Source organism: Diceros bicornis, chromosome 29, assembly GCF_020826845.1.
Source record: "Diceros bicornis minor isolate mBicDic1 chromosome 29, mDicBic1.mat.cur, whole genome shotgun sequence".
Taxonomy (NCBI): domain Eukaryota; kingdom Metazoa; phylum Chordata; class Mammalia; order Perissodactyla; family Rhinocerotidae; genus Diceros; species Diceros bicornis.
The window spans coordinates 15,003,360-15,020,250 of NC_080768.1; the positions used below are offsets into that span (position 1 = coordinate 15,003,360).

A 16,891-nucleotide genomic window follows, 5' to 3' on the forward strand; every position below is an offset into this window, starting at 1 on the left:
AGCGAGCGGTGCATTCCTTCGCCCGCTTCCCTCCCACCTGGTCCTTGGGCTCCCCTCCCCCGCCCTGGCTCGGGCCGGACGCCCGGGCGCGCGCAGCCGCCCCGGGAGCGGCAGGGTTAAGCCCTGGAATGTGGCGGCGAGGAATGTGCATGCAGATGAGCCCGGCGAGGGGAGGGGCGGCGGGGCGGGCCCGGGGCGGGGCGCATGCTAATCGCATGCAAATGAGGAGGCCCGTCGCCGCCGCGGCCGCCGCTCCGCCGCGCTTCCCGTATCCGAGCCCAGACGGCGGCGGCTCGGGCAGCCTGGGCGCCGCGACCCTCGGCGGCCACAGGGGGCCGGGGAGGAGGAGGAAGAGGCGGAGGCAGCGGCGGCGGCCGCGAGGAGGAGGAGGAGGAGGCTTCGCTCGCTCGCTCCGACGCAGACATGGTGGACTGATCCCCGGCGGGGCCGAGAGCAGGGTTTCCGGAGGCGCCCCCCGCGCGCGGCCCCGCCGCGCCCCGCGCCCCGCAGCCCCTCGCCGGCGCCCGCGTCGGGTGCGGCGGCCGGGCCGGGCAGTCGCGTTCCCGCCGCGTCCCGCGCCCGGTCCCTATGGAGGCGCCGCTCGCCGGCGAGGCCGCCGACCATGCCTAGGAGGGCCGGGAGCGGGCAGCTACCGCTACCCCGGGGCTGGGAGGAGGCCAGGGACTACGACGGCAAGGTCTTCTACATCGACCACAACACCAGGAGGACCAGCTGGATCGACCCCCGGGACAGGTGGGCGGCCGGGCCGCGGGTGGGCGCGGGGACCCGCCTCGGAAGCGCGGCGGCGGCTGTTGTCCGGGAGACCCGGCCGAGCGGCGGCGCCCGCGGCGCGGGGGGCGTGGGGCGTCGCCGGCGCGGGGTGCGGGAGGGGTCCCGGGAAGGAGGCGCGGGACGGTCCGCGCGAGCCGGGGCTGCGTCAGCCGGCGCGGCGCCCGGGAGGGGGCCCGGTGGGGCCGCCCCTTCCAGGGCCCCTTTGGCCACCCCCTTCCCGGTGCCCCCCCAGCCCCGGACCTTTAGACACTCCGGCCCCCGAGGGGAGGTGGGATTGGCGCCCTGGGCTGCCCCTGCATGTCCAGTTAACGGACCCAGAGGGGCCACCTGAGCCCTGTTCCGAGGTCGCCTCCGCCTAAAGTTGGCCACATTGAGGCCGGAGGGCACATTTGGTCTGGGAGGCGAGACGGGCTCGGGGCCTTCCGGAGGAGGCCTGAGTGTAAGGTGGGGACCCAGCCGTCCAGGCCACCTGTGGCATCTCTCTGGCCATCCTTGGCTCCCCTCCTTGACTGCAAGTTTTTGACGAGAGGCACCACCGGTCAGGCCGGAGGTCCTGGGTGTGGAGGGGGGGCGTCCCTTCCTCGTTTGGCCCTGGTGGTGGCTGTAATTGGCTTTGCCTCTCAGATTTTAGAAACGCCTGTTAGGGATTTTACTGCCTAGTGTCAGTCTTCACCTGGAAACTTGAACTGAGTAACAGATCATGAAAAGGCAGATTCTGTTTTGAAGTAAGAAGTGGTGAAATGAACATTGAAACTGAACCTTGGTTGTTGAGGAGCTCTGACTTGAGCTTAGCATGATTTCTTGTAGTTTTCAGCACACACTTTTTATTCCCGCGCGGAGGTGAAGAGGAGAAGCGTAACAAAATCATCCTTCAAGAAGTTCGGGAGCTGAAGTTGAGCCGAATGTTCTCAAATGCTGTTCCTCTATCCCATCTCTCTCGTTACCCTTCAAAGGAAACTCTCCTATACAGTATTTAGAAATATTGTAAGAATAATGGGAGATATTCCTAATTGTAAATGTGTAAGTTGTCCATTTAGGAGGTATTCCTAGCTAGTTGTAAATTTAAATAAAATATCATTAGGGATAATTCCAACATTTGGACTTTTATCCTTTCTGAAACTTCTTCCCAGCTTTTTATGGAATCTAGCCTTAGGGTTTTATAACCTTTTTAGATGCTTTTCCTATTAAACATTCCTCTTTTCTCAATTTGAAGCTGAAAGAGTGTCATACTTGATATTCTCAGTTACTTTTATCCTAAGTTTTGGAAAGCTATTAAAGAGCAATTATAAGAAAGTCATGAATGACATTATAAATTTATGGGACAATCCTTATTAAATTATCCATGAAGGTATCGGTTTAGGTTTCCTTCCTGAAAAGAGAAAAAGCACCTGTGCCGAGGTTCCATCGTGCCACAGCCTGGCTGCCTGTTGCTGGCCTGATGAAAGTTATGACAAACATCACACCTTCACAGTCTCTCCAGACGTATTAGTTGTTGTCATAAACTTCACGCTCCAAGCCAGTTATTGCACTTTGAAACTACTTAACAGATAGTAAATGTCAGTGAGGATGGTGTGCACCCAACAGTGGCTTTTAAGGCACCTGTATAAATATTTGACTTTTATAGTTGTGGGGTAATCTTTCTGCTGTCTGATCCTTGGAGTTTCAGGTTATTGAAATTGCAATGAATTCCTGAAGTATTTAGGCATTTTAGGTTCTCTTTGGCTTCAGTTTACATGTTTTATTATATTGTCTCATTTGTGTTTATCAGCAAGGATTGCAAGAATATGTAATGCCTGGGTAAAGCAAATAGAAAGTGAAATAAAACTATATGGCTTGGCTTATCCATATCACTACTTCTTAAACAAGTTAAGCATGTCTTTTTATTTTAAACTGTTAGTGGATTAACAGTTATTATGAACTCTGTTTTCAGGAAACTGGGTAACCAATTCATTTGATGTGGACAAACAGTGTTGACTAAGATGATTTGTTATTATTACGTTTTTCCTGAAGCTGATGAATCTTTAACTATTTATAAATTTGACTGGTTATAAGACTCAGTAGTAGAGTTTTAGACTCAGTATTAGAGTTTTAAAAGATATTCTGTGAGATCAGAGTCAACATTGACATATTTAGTTTAAATTTGAGTGTGATTTTTTAGAGCAAGGAAGCGTCTCTAAGTCTTCCTAAATAGTATAAGAGATGGTGGGAGAGGATATTTGGAGTAACTATTAACTCCTGTCAGTTTTGTTACACACTCACCAAACATATGGAAAGAGAGATGTTCCACAGGCCAATTGGAGTGTGCCCATTCTTCTACAGGATCAAATTACAATCCTGAAAGAAAAGGGACTTCAGACTGCAGGTCTGCAGTGCTTTTGAACTTTTAAAGCCAGTTAATTAAAATGGTCATGATGATTTTACCCAGTCATATTTATGTTAAGAAGAAGAATTTTGTGTTTTAGATCGTCTATCAGAATTTGTGTGGTGTTGCTGATTGTGTAGGTAATTTTATGCAGATTTAGTGGGAGAAGAGTAGGGGATTTCACAAGAATATAATTTCATTCAATAAGTAGTGATTTTAGAATACTGAAGTGTTGTTTTAAAATACTTTTCAGCTTTTGGAGGTAGATGACATAATGCAGACTTTGCTGGGACGTGATCAGAGCTTTTATTGCTCCGCCACTTATTACCTGAGTAAGCTTAGATGAGTCTCTGAATCCCTCTCAACCTCCATTTTTCAACTCTATAATGAAGATAATACTGCCTACCTCACGGGGATGTTTGGGGGCCCGTAATTAGGGCCAAATAGTAGTGGTTGTAGCATTGTCATGCCACTGTAGGAAACAGTTGACTGTTTTACGCCTGAAAACAGTCGCTATACTAGCGTATACTAGTATATACGAAATACTCGGTGTTTACTGTGTGACAGCCCCTTTGCTAAGCTCTTGAACTGTGATCTCATTTATTCTCTCATTAGTTCTGTGAGGCAGGTGCTGTTATTATCTTCCAGTTACAGATGAGGAAACTGAGTCACAGAGATTGCCGTTGCTGTTGAATGTGGAGCCAGGATTTGAAGCTAGGTAGTCCAATTCCAGAGCCCGTATCCTTGATCACTCCTCTAGACTGCGGGACACTGGACGTGTTCAGGGGTCTTTGGGTGGAGTAGAACCTCTGCCCAGTGTTGATTTTTCAGGCTGACTGACCAGTCTTAATTGATCTTCAGAGGTTCCTGTCAACTTTGTATGATTCTGTGATCCCTGAGTTAGCCACACGTAGGGTCTGGTTCATTAATGCCTTGGGAGAGTGGGTTGGGGACCCATTGCAACACAGTGCAGGTCCAGGGAGAGCTTGGACGTTCAGTGTACTCTTGGGCACGTTACAAGTTCTGTTTGGGGGAAGAGTTAAGGGCTCTGTCTCGTCCCTGCATAGATTATAATTTTACTATGCCAGTCTTGACTCTGCTCTCTTCCTCTCCCCTCACTAATCCTGTGAATTCTGTCCGTCTGTGATTCCTTGCCTTCCCTCCATCCCCGCCCTATGGGCCTACTCCCCCAGGAGTGTGATTCTGCACGTCTACTCCTTCATTCACCTCTATTTTGCTCACTGTGGACACCCTTTGACCACACCAGTTGGTGTTTATGGTGGGCCATAGATCTTGGGCAAATGGTCGGGTGCTTTAAAAAAAAAACAAACCATATTCAACACAGGAGAAAAAGATGGGATGGATTTGTTGCCTCTTGGAGGAGTAGCGGGCTAAGGTGAGCAGGCCTCAGAGACAGGGTGAGTGGTTTTATGAACTCACAGTAGAATTCTGCTCATTTTCTGTCCTTGGATTGGATGTCACCCAGAGATACAATAACTTTGTCTAGTTGAACTTGGAAGATGTACCACCACACAAAGCGACTTGACGTTAAAACTGGCTGATAGACCATCATCTTTGGTTTATGGCTGGGGTCAGATGTTGAGCAACCTGTACTTTCTAATTAAGGAAAGAAATCCTGGGGGTGGGGAGGGTGACAGTGGGAGGAAGAGGATGTCAGCTGGGCATCATTGATGATAAAGTTAACTTTTGGCTCTCTACGCCTAGTTCCTGGCACGTGTTTAGGATCTGAGGAACTGTATTGTCGTTATTTCAAAGTCAATGCAAGGAATTTTGCTAAACCTGCTCTAGAGTGTTAAACTCCTTAAGAGACCTGATTGCTAATTACTGCTTTCTGTATCCTCTGTATACGGTGGATGTTAAATGAATGTTGGTTGGGTCAATTAATGAAGGAAGTTGTTAAATTAATGAAAGAATACTAGTTGAGCTACTCTCTTATTTCCAGTTTCTTATTGTTGGGTTTTCAAAAAATATACCCATAACCATCAACAACCAGGGACAATTGATTTTCCAGTTAGATTAAAAATAATGAGAGAACTAAGCTGCTACATTTTGACTAATAGTATAAATATGTGAATTACTTATAAGAGCAAAGAAAACAAAATCAGCCTTGATAGTCTTAATCACAGCTGCCGTTGTTACAGATCGCTGGAAATCCTTCCTATCCAGCAGGCTCCGAGTCTGGGTGCCAAGTGGTTACTGTGAATTATTTGAGTGATTACGGTATTTGGAGTATGGAGAGGTTGTTAAAAGAAGGTTTTTAAAAAAATCACTCTGGGAAGCACTAATTTAAACTAAACTATGCTGTCTTCCAAAAATTCCCAAAGAAATATTTCTTGTTTTCAACACAGTTTGCTATAATGCTTGCTGGAATGAGCCGTAGTTGCTTAGTATACGACTGAGATTTCTTCAGTGACTTTAATAATAGTCCATAGTTTGTAGTTTAGTTTTGTGGGAAGACTCAGGACAATAATTGCTTTTTCAAGAAAGACTATTATTTATAAGTAAGTAATTTTTGTTTTGGTAAGGAAGATTGGCCTTGAGCTAACATCTGTTGCCAGTCCTCCTCTACTTTATATATGGGACACCGCCGCAGCATAGCTTGATGAGCCACCCGTGTGTAGGTCCACGCCTGGGATCTGAATCTATGAACCCCAAAATAATAAATAACTTTTTTAAAGCTGCAAATCACTAAGTTGTGAGCTACATAGCCATTGTGATGTGTGTGGCCTTCAGGTAAGCCAGTGTTTATTTATTTACTTATTTTAAAGATTTTATTTATTTATTTTTCCCCCCAAAGCCCCAGTAGATAGTTGTATGTCACAGCTGCACATCCTTCTAGTTGGTGTATGTGGGACGCGGCCTCAGCATGGCCGGAGAAGCGGTGCGTGGGTGCGCGCCCGGGATCTGAACCCCGGGCCCCTAGCAGCGGAGCGCGCGCACTTAACCACTAAGCCACGGGGCCGGCCCTAAGCCAGTGTTTAAATCTCACGTGGGGAAGCTCTGGTGCACCAGAAAAGGTGCACTGCCTGCCTGTGGGGCTGGGAGATGTTGCCTTGGAAATGGTACTTGCTTACTTTTTTTTGAGTAAATGTCTGTAGGAAGATGATGCCACCATTGTAGAAGGGCGTGGCCAGCTTCATTTTGCTGATGTGGGAGTTATTGAATTGGTAGGAAACAGCGTTAGCCCTAACTTAGTGTAAATTCCTTGAGATATGGCCTGAGTCTGTGTATGCTCTGGTCCTATGAACTTGACTGAGGTTGGTTGAAACGATTTCTTGTTAGAATTTTGGACTAATTTCTTCATCCGTTTCTGAAGCTCCTGCTATTGGAAAAATTACCACAGAAGTATATAGTATGGGAAAGGGATTTTTAAAGGCACAGTGTGTGTGTAACTTGTGGGTTACAACAAATAATTTACCAAATATATAGGTTCAGAATGTTTTCAATGTCTTCAGTGGTTTTTTCCTAATTATTTTCTTTGTTTTTATTGAGATAAAAAAATCACATAACATAAAATTTACCATTTTAACCATTTTAAAGTTTACAATTCAGTGGTTTTTAGTATATTCACAATGTTGTGCAACTATGACCATTATATAATTCCTGAACATTTTTATTGCCCCAAAAAGAAACCCCGTACCCATTGACAGCTCCTTCTCCATTCTTTCTCCACCCTGCTGCCTTTGGCAACCACTAATCTACTTTCTTTCTCTATGGTTTTGCCTATTCTGGACATTTTATGTAAATGGAATCGTACAATATGTGTCTTTTTGTGTCTGGCTTCTTTCACTTAGCATAATGTTTTCAAGGTTCATGCATGTTGTAGCATCTATCAGTACTTCATTTCTTTTTATGACTCTGAATAATATTCCATTGTATGAATATTCCACAGTTTGTTTATCCGTTCATCAGCTGATGGGCATTTGGGTGGTTTCCACTTTTTGGCTATTATGAATAATGCTGCTACGAACACTCATGTTTAATTTTTGTGTGAATATGTGTTTTCATTTCTCTTGGATATATACCTAGAAGTAGAATTGCTAGGTCATACGGTAATTCTATGTTTAACTTTTTGAGGAACTGCCAAACTATTTTTCGCCACAGCTGCACCATTTTACATTCCTACCAGCAGTGTGTCTGAGGGTTCCAGTTTCTCCGCATCCTCATCAACACTTGTTATTTTCTCTTTTTTTTTAAGCGTGTCTAGCGGGCACGAAGTGGTGTCTCGCTGTAGTTGTGATTGCTTGCCCTCCGCAGAGGGTGTGGACAGCCTTGATTTGACCCACACTTGCCCCGTTATTCTTGCCTTCAGCCCTTACCACTCTCCCCTCCTGTTTTGTGTCCTCTCATTTCTTACTTGACCAAGAAAACGTCAGGGAAGAGAAATTAGTTCTTGTTAGTCTCACGTTGCTCTTCCATTTCTCCTATGTCTGAGTGCTTTGAATTACTTGAGCACTGAAGCTGTAGATACAAATCAATCAACAGTGTTTACTGTGTCAGCCTGCCAGGGTGCCCTGGACTCCGGGAGATGTAAAGACGGGTGAGATTCGGTCCCAGTTCAGGTTGCTTGCAGTCTAGTTTGCATAATCACCATCTGAAAAGTGAAAGAAATGTGGACTCTAAAAAACAAAACCAGACAGATACAGAGAACAGACTGATGGTTGCCAGAGAGGGAGCTTGGGGGATGGGCAAAATGGGGAAGGGGATCAAGAAGTACAAACTTGCAGTCATAAAATAAGTAACTCATGGGAATGTAATGTATAGCACGGAATATAGACAATAATATTGTTTTAATTTTGAATGGTGACAGATGGTTACTAGACTTATTGTGGTGATCATTTTGTAATGTATACAAATGTCAAATGGCCGTCTTGTACACCTAAAACTAATATAATATTGTATGTCAGTTATATGTCAATAATAAAAAAAAGAAAAAGTGAAAAAATATTTGTGTTGTCCATTACATTTTTCGTTATTGCTTTAATTCAGCCTAATGGTTACCTTCCTCCTTCCTGATAGGCAGGGGAAGAAGACTTAAGAGGAATTAGACGTAGAATGTACTTGCAAAGTACATATTAATTTTTGTCTTCATCCCTAATATGATATATTTTGTGAGGCATAGATGTGAATCACATAGATAATAAATCATAATGTATGTGTATGTGTACAGTCAGCTTATTCAAAATTATTTGGCATTTAAAATCTTTAGCTAGTTATATATGGTCAGAAGTAAATGCATTGTTATTATTATTATTTTTTTTTGGTGAGGAAGATTGGTCATGAGCTAACATCCATTGCCAATCTTCCACTTTTTGGTGAGGAAGATTGGCCCTAAACTAACATCTGTGCCAGTCTTCCTCTATTTTGTATGTGGGATGCTGCCATAGCATGGCTTGATGAGCAGTGGGTAGGTCCACGCTCAGGATCCAAACCTGTGAACCCCGGACTGCCAAAGTGGAGCATGTGAACTTAACCACTACGCCACCAGGCCGGCCCCTATTAATTATTTTTTAAAAAAACAGTTGGAGCAAACCTGACAAATGTTGCCTCAGCAGTTGATCAAGATAAATATCAAGCCACCCCTGATGGCCCAGTGGTTAAAGTTTGGCGTGCTCTGCTTTGGTGGCCCAGGTTCTGTTCCTGGGCACAGAGCCACACCACCTGTCTGTCAGTAGCCACGCTTTGGTGGCGGCTCACATAGAAGAACTGGAAGGACCTACAGCTAGAATATACAACTGTGTACTGGGGCTTTGGGGAGGGAGAAAAAGAAGATAAATATCAACAATAAGTCATGTTGATGTACCCTTGATGTGATGTGACAACAATGACACTTTTTCTTTGTGGTCTTTCTCCCCCCAAAAATCATAACCCCAGTCAGTTGTGAGAAAAACACCCACAAAATCTCAATAGAGGGACATTCTACAAAATATCTGACCAGTACTCCTTAAAACTTTCATCATCATCAAAAACAAGGAAAGTCTGAGAAACTGTCACAGCCAAGAGGAGCCTGAGGAGACTTGATGAGTAAATGTACTGTGGTGCCCTGGATAGGATCCTGGGACAGAAGAAGGACATTAGGTAAAAGCTAAGGAAACCTGGAAAAAGTATGGATTTTAGTTAATAATGTGTCAATATTGGTTCCTTAATTTTAATAAATGTAGCATTGTGGGGCTGGCCAGGTGGCATAGCTGTTAAGTTCGCCGGCTCTGCTTCGGCGGCCCAGGTTTCGCCAGTTCAAATCCCAGGCGCGGACCCACTGGCCGCTCATCGAGCCATGCTGAGGCAGCGTCCCACATAGAAGAGCTACAACTCTACAACTGTGATGCACAGCTATGTACTGGGGCTTTGGGGAGAAAAAAGAAAAAGAGGAAGATTGGCAACAGATGTTAGCACAGGGCCAACCTTCCTCAAAAAAAATAAATAAATAAATGTACCATTCTAATAGAAGAAACTAAGTGTAGGATATATGGAAACTCTCTGTACTAACTGCATTTTGTCTGTAAATCTAAAACTGTTCTATAAAAATAGTTTATTTTTAAAAAATTACAAAAAAAAGACACAAAACAGTTGGAAGTGTTTTTCTTTAGTCAGAGTGTGGCCATACTCTATAATTATGGGTTTTTTGGTATACTTGAAAAGCAAGAGTGGGCAAACTATGGCCCAAGGGTCCAGTACCCACCCGCAGCCTTCATTTTGTATGGCCCTCCAGCGAGGAATGGGTTTTACATCATTAAAGGATTGTAAACAAACAAAACCAAAGAAGAGTATGTGACAGAGATCGTATGTGGCCCACAAACCCTAAAATATTTGCTCTCTGGCCCTTTGCAGAAAATGTTTGCCAACCTCTGATATAAAGTGAAATGATGAAGTCTTTAAAATATTTTGTAAACATTGAAAAGAAATATAAAAAATCTTATGTGATAAAATAGTATGTTTATCAGTGATCATTGATCATTCATTTATTTCGCAAATAACGTGGACTCTGGACACTGTGTAATACAAAAATGAATCAGGCATGGATGCTGAATTTGAGGAGCTGCCCTGATTTGAGAATCACTTTTCTTCTAATGAAACGCATCATGTTACTTAAAGTTTTCCAAACCCGTTCTTCTCTGAAGTAGCTGGAATTGTACACAGGGACATGAGAAAAACAGGCAAAAATGAACTTTTGGAGGTCCCATAGCTTTTTGTTTACAGTTTGCTGTTGGGAGTATAAATATTACAGCAATCTGTTTTAAAAGTTTCCCGTGATATGTTGCTAGTATTTTTAAAATCACAGAGTTGGTGGTGATGATCAAGAAGAAAATAGTTCCATGTAGTATCTTGACTTGACACAGCTGGTGCCTGTCACAGTTAAGGGTATTCCAAAGATGTGTGAAGGGCTAAAATTGTTTTGCTCTGTGAATAATTTTTCTGATACTGTTAGTCTTGCCATCGGTAAAGAAACCTTGGTTCTGAGAAGACAGTAGTGAGTAGCACTGAAGGTAGAGCCAGCTGGGAAGTGGGCAGTAGTGGAGTAACAGGGTTAAGCTCTGGGACTGGCTTTCACTCCTGTGACATAGGAGGAGTTACAGTGGTTCCTCCCAAGAGAGAATTGGAACAGAGATGTACGTTTAATGTACTTTGGTCTCACTGGGGGTGGAGGTAGGAAATTTAATTTTAAAGAAATGTAGACATTATTTTGATTGAGATAGTGACTTTTAAGTCATTAAATACGTGTCTCTGGTTTTTCTGTACAAGTGAGCGTGTCAGGATTTGGCAGGCAGCAAGTCTCCCTTGGTGTGACTGTTGCTGCTACTACACGTGCTGTGTTTTCTCTAGTGCACCCTGGGTTGTGGTGGTCACCAGCTCTGCATATGAGTGCTGACAACGGTAGCAAACATCGACTTATAGAGATTTGTCCTACAAACTCCTGATTAAAATTCTGACCTAGTGATAGACTGCAGAAAGTGTGTTGTTGTACTTTACTGACATTGTTCCATTTTATAGGAAGGAAATTTTAAGTGGCACTGATTTTCAGTAAAGTGTAAAGTATGGTAGACCATGTTTACTGCAAAAGATTTGAAGAGCACGCAGTTTCATTTAGTGCAAAACTTTACTCTGCGGTTTTCCTTAGTGTGATGGTTTTTAATACAGATAAATTAAAATGCCAATCTTTTTCTTTTGAAATTGTGACAGCGAATGGATGTGTGGAATCCATGTTTTACCTGGTGTCCCTGGGTTATCAGTATTGTCAGCTTGTAGGTCTAGGTTTGTTCGTTTTTGGCTAGTCAGTAATTCTGTCCACACTGTGTGTTCTGTCTTTCCCTTTCTGCTGATTATTGGGTGTTTGAACTTGTTAGAAACAGATCATTTACTTTCTCTCCTCATTGCCTGCCTCCCCCCTTTTCTGCTAAGTGACACACTAGTGACATTTCTCAGAGGACGGTATGACTATAAACCAGTATTTGACTTGGCGCAATGTATAACATAGCATTAATGCCCTGGTTTGCTATTGCAGATCTGGAGACACAAAGCTAACTTGGTCGTCTGACGCCCCTTTCAGTCTCTTTCCCCCGAACGGTATGCCTGTAGAGTGTGTAGATGCGTTCTTGAGAGGTTTCCTAACGTCTCCTGTGTGAGGAACATCTGTTTGTCTGCATCACTAATGTTCTCATCAAACTGATTTCAGGTCAGCTGAAGATGGAGACCTGCTTTCATGAGCACAGTTCCTCTGTGCCCTCTGCTTAGACTGCCTGTCCCCCCGGGGCACTTAAGAACGTGCAGAGCCCTGTACCCATATAAATGAAACGTAGGTATTTGAAGGACCCTTGCCTTCTTCCAGCAGCCTCCATAATCTGTCCCTAGTCCGCTTTTACTGACTTGACTCCGTAGTCATTCGCTCACTCATTTATTCATTCAACCATTCGTCACAAATTTATTGAAAACACTGTACGCCAAACACAGATATCTTGGGGACGTAGCATTGAATGTAGTAGGCAAAGTCCCTACGTTCATGGATTTTATATTCTAGTTTGGGGAGGCAAATTATAAAGGCAGTTGTGAACGTGTTCTGGTAGAAATAAACAAGGTGAAGTGATATGGGTGTCAATGGGAGCTCCTTTGGGTGGGGTGGTCAGGAAAGGCCTTTCTGAGGAGCTGACATTTAGCTGAGACATGAGGATAAGAGAGAGCCACCCACGTGAAGACCTGGGAGAAGAGTAGTCCAGCAGAGGAAAAGGCTAGGCAGAAGTCTCGTGCTGCACTGTCCAGTGTGTTAGCTTCAGGGCTGTGTGGCTATTTAAATTAATCAAAATTAAATAAAGTTAAAAATTTAGTTCCTTGGTCTCACTAGCCACATGTGCAGATATAGCACATTTCTGTCAGTGCAGAAAGTTCTATTGGACTGCACTGTCCTGAAGTGCTAGGGAGGTTGGTGTGTGCAAGGAACTGAAAGGCAGCCAGCGTGACTGCAGTGCTGAGACAGAGGGAGGAGGGTCTTATGAGATGAGGCAGAGAGGTAAAAAGAAGTTTGATCATGTGTGCCTTGTAGACTGTCAGCATTTTCAGGGCCTTTGGGAGCCATTGAAGAGTTTTAAGTTGAATGGAGGAATGGAGGGGCGTGTGTGTGTGTGTGTGTGTGTGTGTGTGTAATGTGATCTTATCCATTTTTAAAAAAGAGATCATTGCTCTATGGAGAAGGAATCATAGAAGCTATTGCAGTGAGATGCGCTAGGTAAGAAACAATCAGATCTTGAATTGGAATGATGGCTTTGGCAATAGAGAGCAATAGAGAGCAGTCAATGGATTGGGAATATGTTTTTTAGGTAAAAGTGAAAGAACTTGCTCATGCTTTGGATATGTGAGGTATGAGGAAAAGAGAGGGATCAAGGATTTACTGACTTACTGATGGGAAAGACCAAGGGAGAAACATGGTTGGTTGGTATCCAGTTAGATCAGTACTCGCAGATTTACAGGTCTGAGATGCCTACTAAGACATACACATGGAGATACCTAATAGGCAGCTGGATATACAGTCTGGGGTTTGGGAGACAGCTTAGAGCTGGAGATACCAAAATTGGGTATACACAGATAGTATTTTAAAATTGTGGGATGGGATGAGATTCCTGGGAGAGAAGGAAAAGAAGAGGTCCCAGGACTGAGCTCTGAGGCATGCCAATATATTTTTGTGAAACCTTGTTGCAGCTAAGATGGTGTATTTGTTCTCACTGGAACATATCTTATACATTCCACCACCGGGCTAAAGATGATGATGACGATGATGATGATGACGATGACGATGATGATGATGATTTAGGTACCATCTGTTGAGCCCTTCATGTATGTCATCTCAGGCTCCGTGAGGGCAGATGCTATGTCTGTCTTATTTACTGTTGTACTGAGTGTCTAGTTCTGTACAAGCTCTTAATAAATAGTTATTGAATAAATGAAACCTTTGATAGGTACCATTATGGCCCCCATTTTAGGAAGCTTGTAAGGTTTAACAGGTTAAGTTGACTTGTCTTAAGAGCACAAAGCTGTTAAGCAGTGGTGGCAGAACTCAGCCGTGTCTGTCTGAATCCAAAGCTGTGCATTAGCTATGTACGGCCTCTGACTACTCCTCAGAAGGGCCCTAGGCCTCCTCTTGGGGTTGGAAGTCATAGCCACCCTTTAGGACCAAGCAAAGTTTCAACACTTTAAGATTCCCTTAACAGCGTGGCCACACGTAATCTTCCAGTGCCTTAATTCTTACTGGTACTTGTTTTTGGCATCTGTATTAAAACTAAATGTATACTGTTTTGACTTCAAATTGAACTATTACTTTTTCAGAATTATTTTTTATTTTTCCAAACTAGTTGATAGGCTCCATCTGGTTAAGTCATGCACACTAGTATTTATTTATGCCCCTCACAGGATGCCCAGTACAATATCTTGTGCATACTAGGTGCTCAAGTAAAGCCTGAACTGACTGTGTCACTTCTGCCTTATTCCAGTGCTTTAGGTTCCTTCAGAGGCTGAGATCTGATGTGCTGTAGATCCTCTTTATCCTTGTCTTTGGGTTCTAAAAACCTTTTGACCTTGTACCACAGCCTTCTCCCAATCCACGCTTCTGGGGAACCATCTCTTTCCCAAATGTGCCACCTGCGCCCTTCCGTGCCCCGTCCCCCATCTGAGGACAGGTGAACTGATTATTAAGGATGGAGAATTTTCAAAGTGATGAAACCAAGTCCCAGCTCTTCCAGATTCTTTTCTAGAGCGCTCTCTTTTTCATTGATTTAAACCCTGGTGGGTGATCTATTGTCTGAGAATGCCTTGGTTTCACCACAGATGTGTAAATTACAGACCTTGATTGGAATTCTTTTTCACTTTGACTCTTGTAGTTGAGTTTAAGTCTTGGCAGAAAAATAATCTCTTTCTGTAAATTGTCGTGTTATGGTTTGCTTTACACTGCTTAGATTTGGATTCAGGCCCTGGCCTTGGTAAATGGGAAGTGATAGAAACTAAGAGGGAGTATGGTGTATTTTTGTTTGATTTTCTTATGCCGTGAAATTTACCTGGAAGAATACAAGCAGTCTCTGAAATGGTGATTATAAAGGAATCTTTTAACTTGTACATTCCTTACCCCCGTCACAAGCTGCTGTACTTTTTTTTTTTGTCTTTGTCATAGCTAAACAGTATGTTCTGTATCTGCTTCTATTTGGGAATCTAGTATTCTTACATTTCTACTTTTGACTTGGTTTGAGATTCAAGTTTGTGAATTTTAATTAAATGCTTAGATTATGCATGTGAAAAATCTTTTGTTCCTGTGTTGCTGTGAGCAACAGTTGTTAAAGTTAACCTTCCTTTTTTAAGGAAATGTGGACAAATAAATATGTGAATTTTAACAGATTAAAACAAAGGTCACCATTTGGTGTTGTGAATGTTCTGCCTATAAAATAGATTGTTACTATGACCGTAATTATCGTGGTGAAGGGAAGAATGCAGTAGAAGTGAATAATCATTGGACACGTTGACAAAACATTCCTAAAATGCTATTCAAATGAGGAAAGACTTTATGGGGCTGCAGCAAGTAGCCAAGCGTTGAGTCCTTTTAGCCAGTCGTCTGACGGGGTTGTTATTGTGGCCGGAAAGAAGCTGCCTGTAGTGGTTTGCATAGAAGGGCCACGACTTATCTGAAACTTCCCAACTTTTTTTTCTTTTTTTTAAACCTTGTCTCCCGTCCTCCCCACACATTTTATCTCCTTCTTGAAGAATTCTTTTGTCCTGGTGTCATTTGTTTTGTTGCTTTCCACCCTACTTCAGCCTAGATTTTAGTGACTCCCGGTGATTGCTTAGACTTGCTGTTTGATTCGGTTGTGTGATTTTTGATTATGTTCCTTTGTGCTATTTAAACTAGCAGTGTTTACCTAAATTAGTGTGGTAGTAAAGGGCACAGGTTGGTCCATTGAATGAAAATTGAGAGCGTTGCCCTGACCCTGTTATAGAGGCTGCTTGATAGAGTTCCATGAATTCACCCTCCAGAGGGGCGCTAGGAATTTGGCTGGACTAGGAAGCCAGCTCCCCCATTAGAGACATGAGGTCGGGAACGGGCTGGTTTAGGGGTTTATAGTGATAATATAATTAATTCACCCTCTGAGAATACAGAACTCTGCGAAGAGACGCTCTTCGTCCTCTTCCTGCATTGTCGCCTCTTCCCCAGCTCACTCTGGAGAATGAACCCCGGAGCCAGAGCGCTAGTCCTTTACACAGTTTACAGGAAGAAAGCATCACTTTCTCCTTCAAGATTTCAGAAGACCCCTCGGGGTTCTCCACCTTCAGGAGGGGTTGGCAAGCCCCTCCTCACTGAGACTTGTGTCTCTGTGTAGCCGTGCACTTTGCATGTTAGAAAACACTGATTTCTTTTTTTAAACAAAAGTTTTATTTTTAATTTTGAAAAATTATATTGGATTTTTATTTTTTTTGCTCAAATGTCGGTTTTAAAAACACAGATACAGTGTCGGGATGTTAATTCTAGAAGATATTCTGGGAAAAGAGTGGGAACTTAGAATGAGCATGTAGTATTTGAGATGGATATTCATTTAATCCATTAAGGAAAGTTTTTATGTGTAAATCATAGAAGGCCGTGCCTCCTGTATACTAAGTTCATTTCCTTTCCATTATTCTCAATTCTTGTTCCAAGGGCCATCTTTAGCTCCCTAATTCTTTATTGCGATATTCATCCGTAGTAATAATTATATAGTTCTTAAGCAGTCCATCCAAAGAACTTGAATTTGTTTGTTGATGGGTTTTAAAGAAAGTCACAAGGGAAATAGAAGTCATCTAAACATTTGGTTTCATCAAGATATCAGAAGTGATGCCCTAGCTCTGGAGATGAAAAGTGACATTTGCAAGTATAGAAAGAATGTTTTTACTACTTTAAGATTAAATCCTTTAAGTTAATTAATAATTTAGGGACTGAAAAACAGGAAAGCTGTTTTTCCTTTTCTATTCTTGAAGAGGAAAATGAAGAATCCGTTAGTTGGAAAACCAGTTATTTTAGAATTTTCAAGATCACAAGGTCAGCTGCCTGAAAGGGGGTGAGTGTATGTGTGTATGTATAAATTTTATTGAAACACACCTTTATTCATGCTAAATAGTCATGGCACACAGAATGAAATATGAATTGATAAAGAAAGATGTATGGGTGCTGAGATACAAAGATCTCTGTGATTCCATTTGAGTTGAAACATGCATGCA

General features: G+C 43.1%; 1 protein-coding gene across 1 annotated transcript in view; it reads left to right on the plus strand.

The window, feature by feature from the left end:
* The first annotated feature begins 316 nt into the window (after positions 1-316).
* The window catches only part of WWC2 (WW and C2 domain containing 2), a 202,668-nt gene continuing 186,093 nt past the window's right edge, over positions 317-16,891 (plus strand). Inside the window, exon 1 of the mRNA XM_058524943.1 lies at positions 317-753. Coding sequence (XP_058380926.1) covers positions 623-753 — 131 coding nt within the window. The 5' untranslated portion in view covers positions 317-622. The remainder of the gene's footprint in view (positions 754-16,891) is intronic.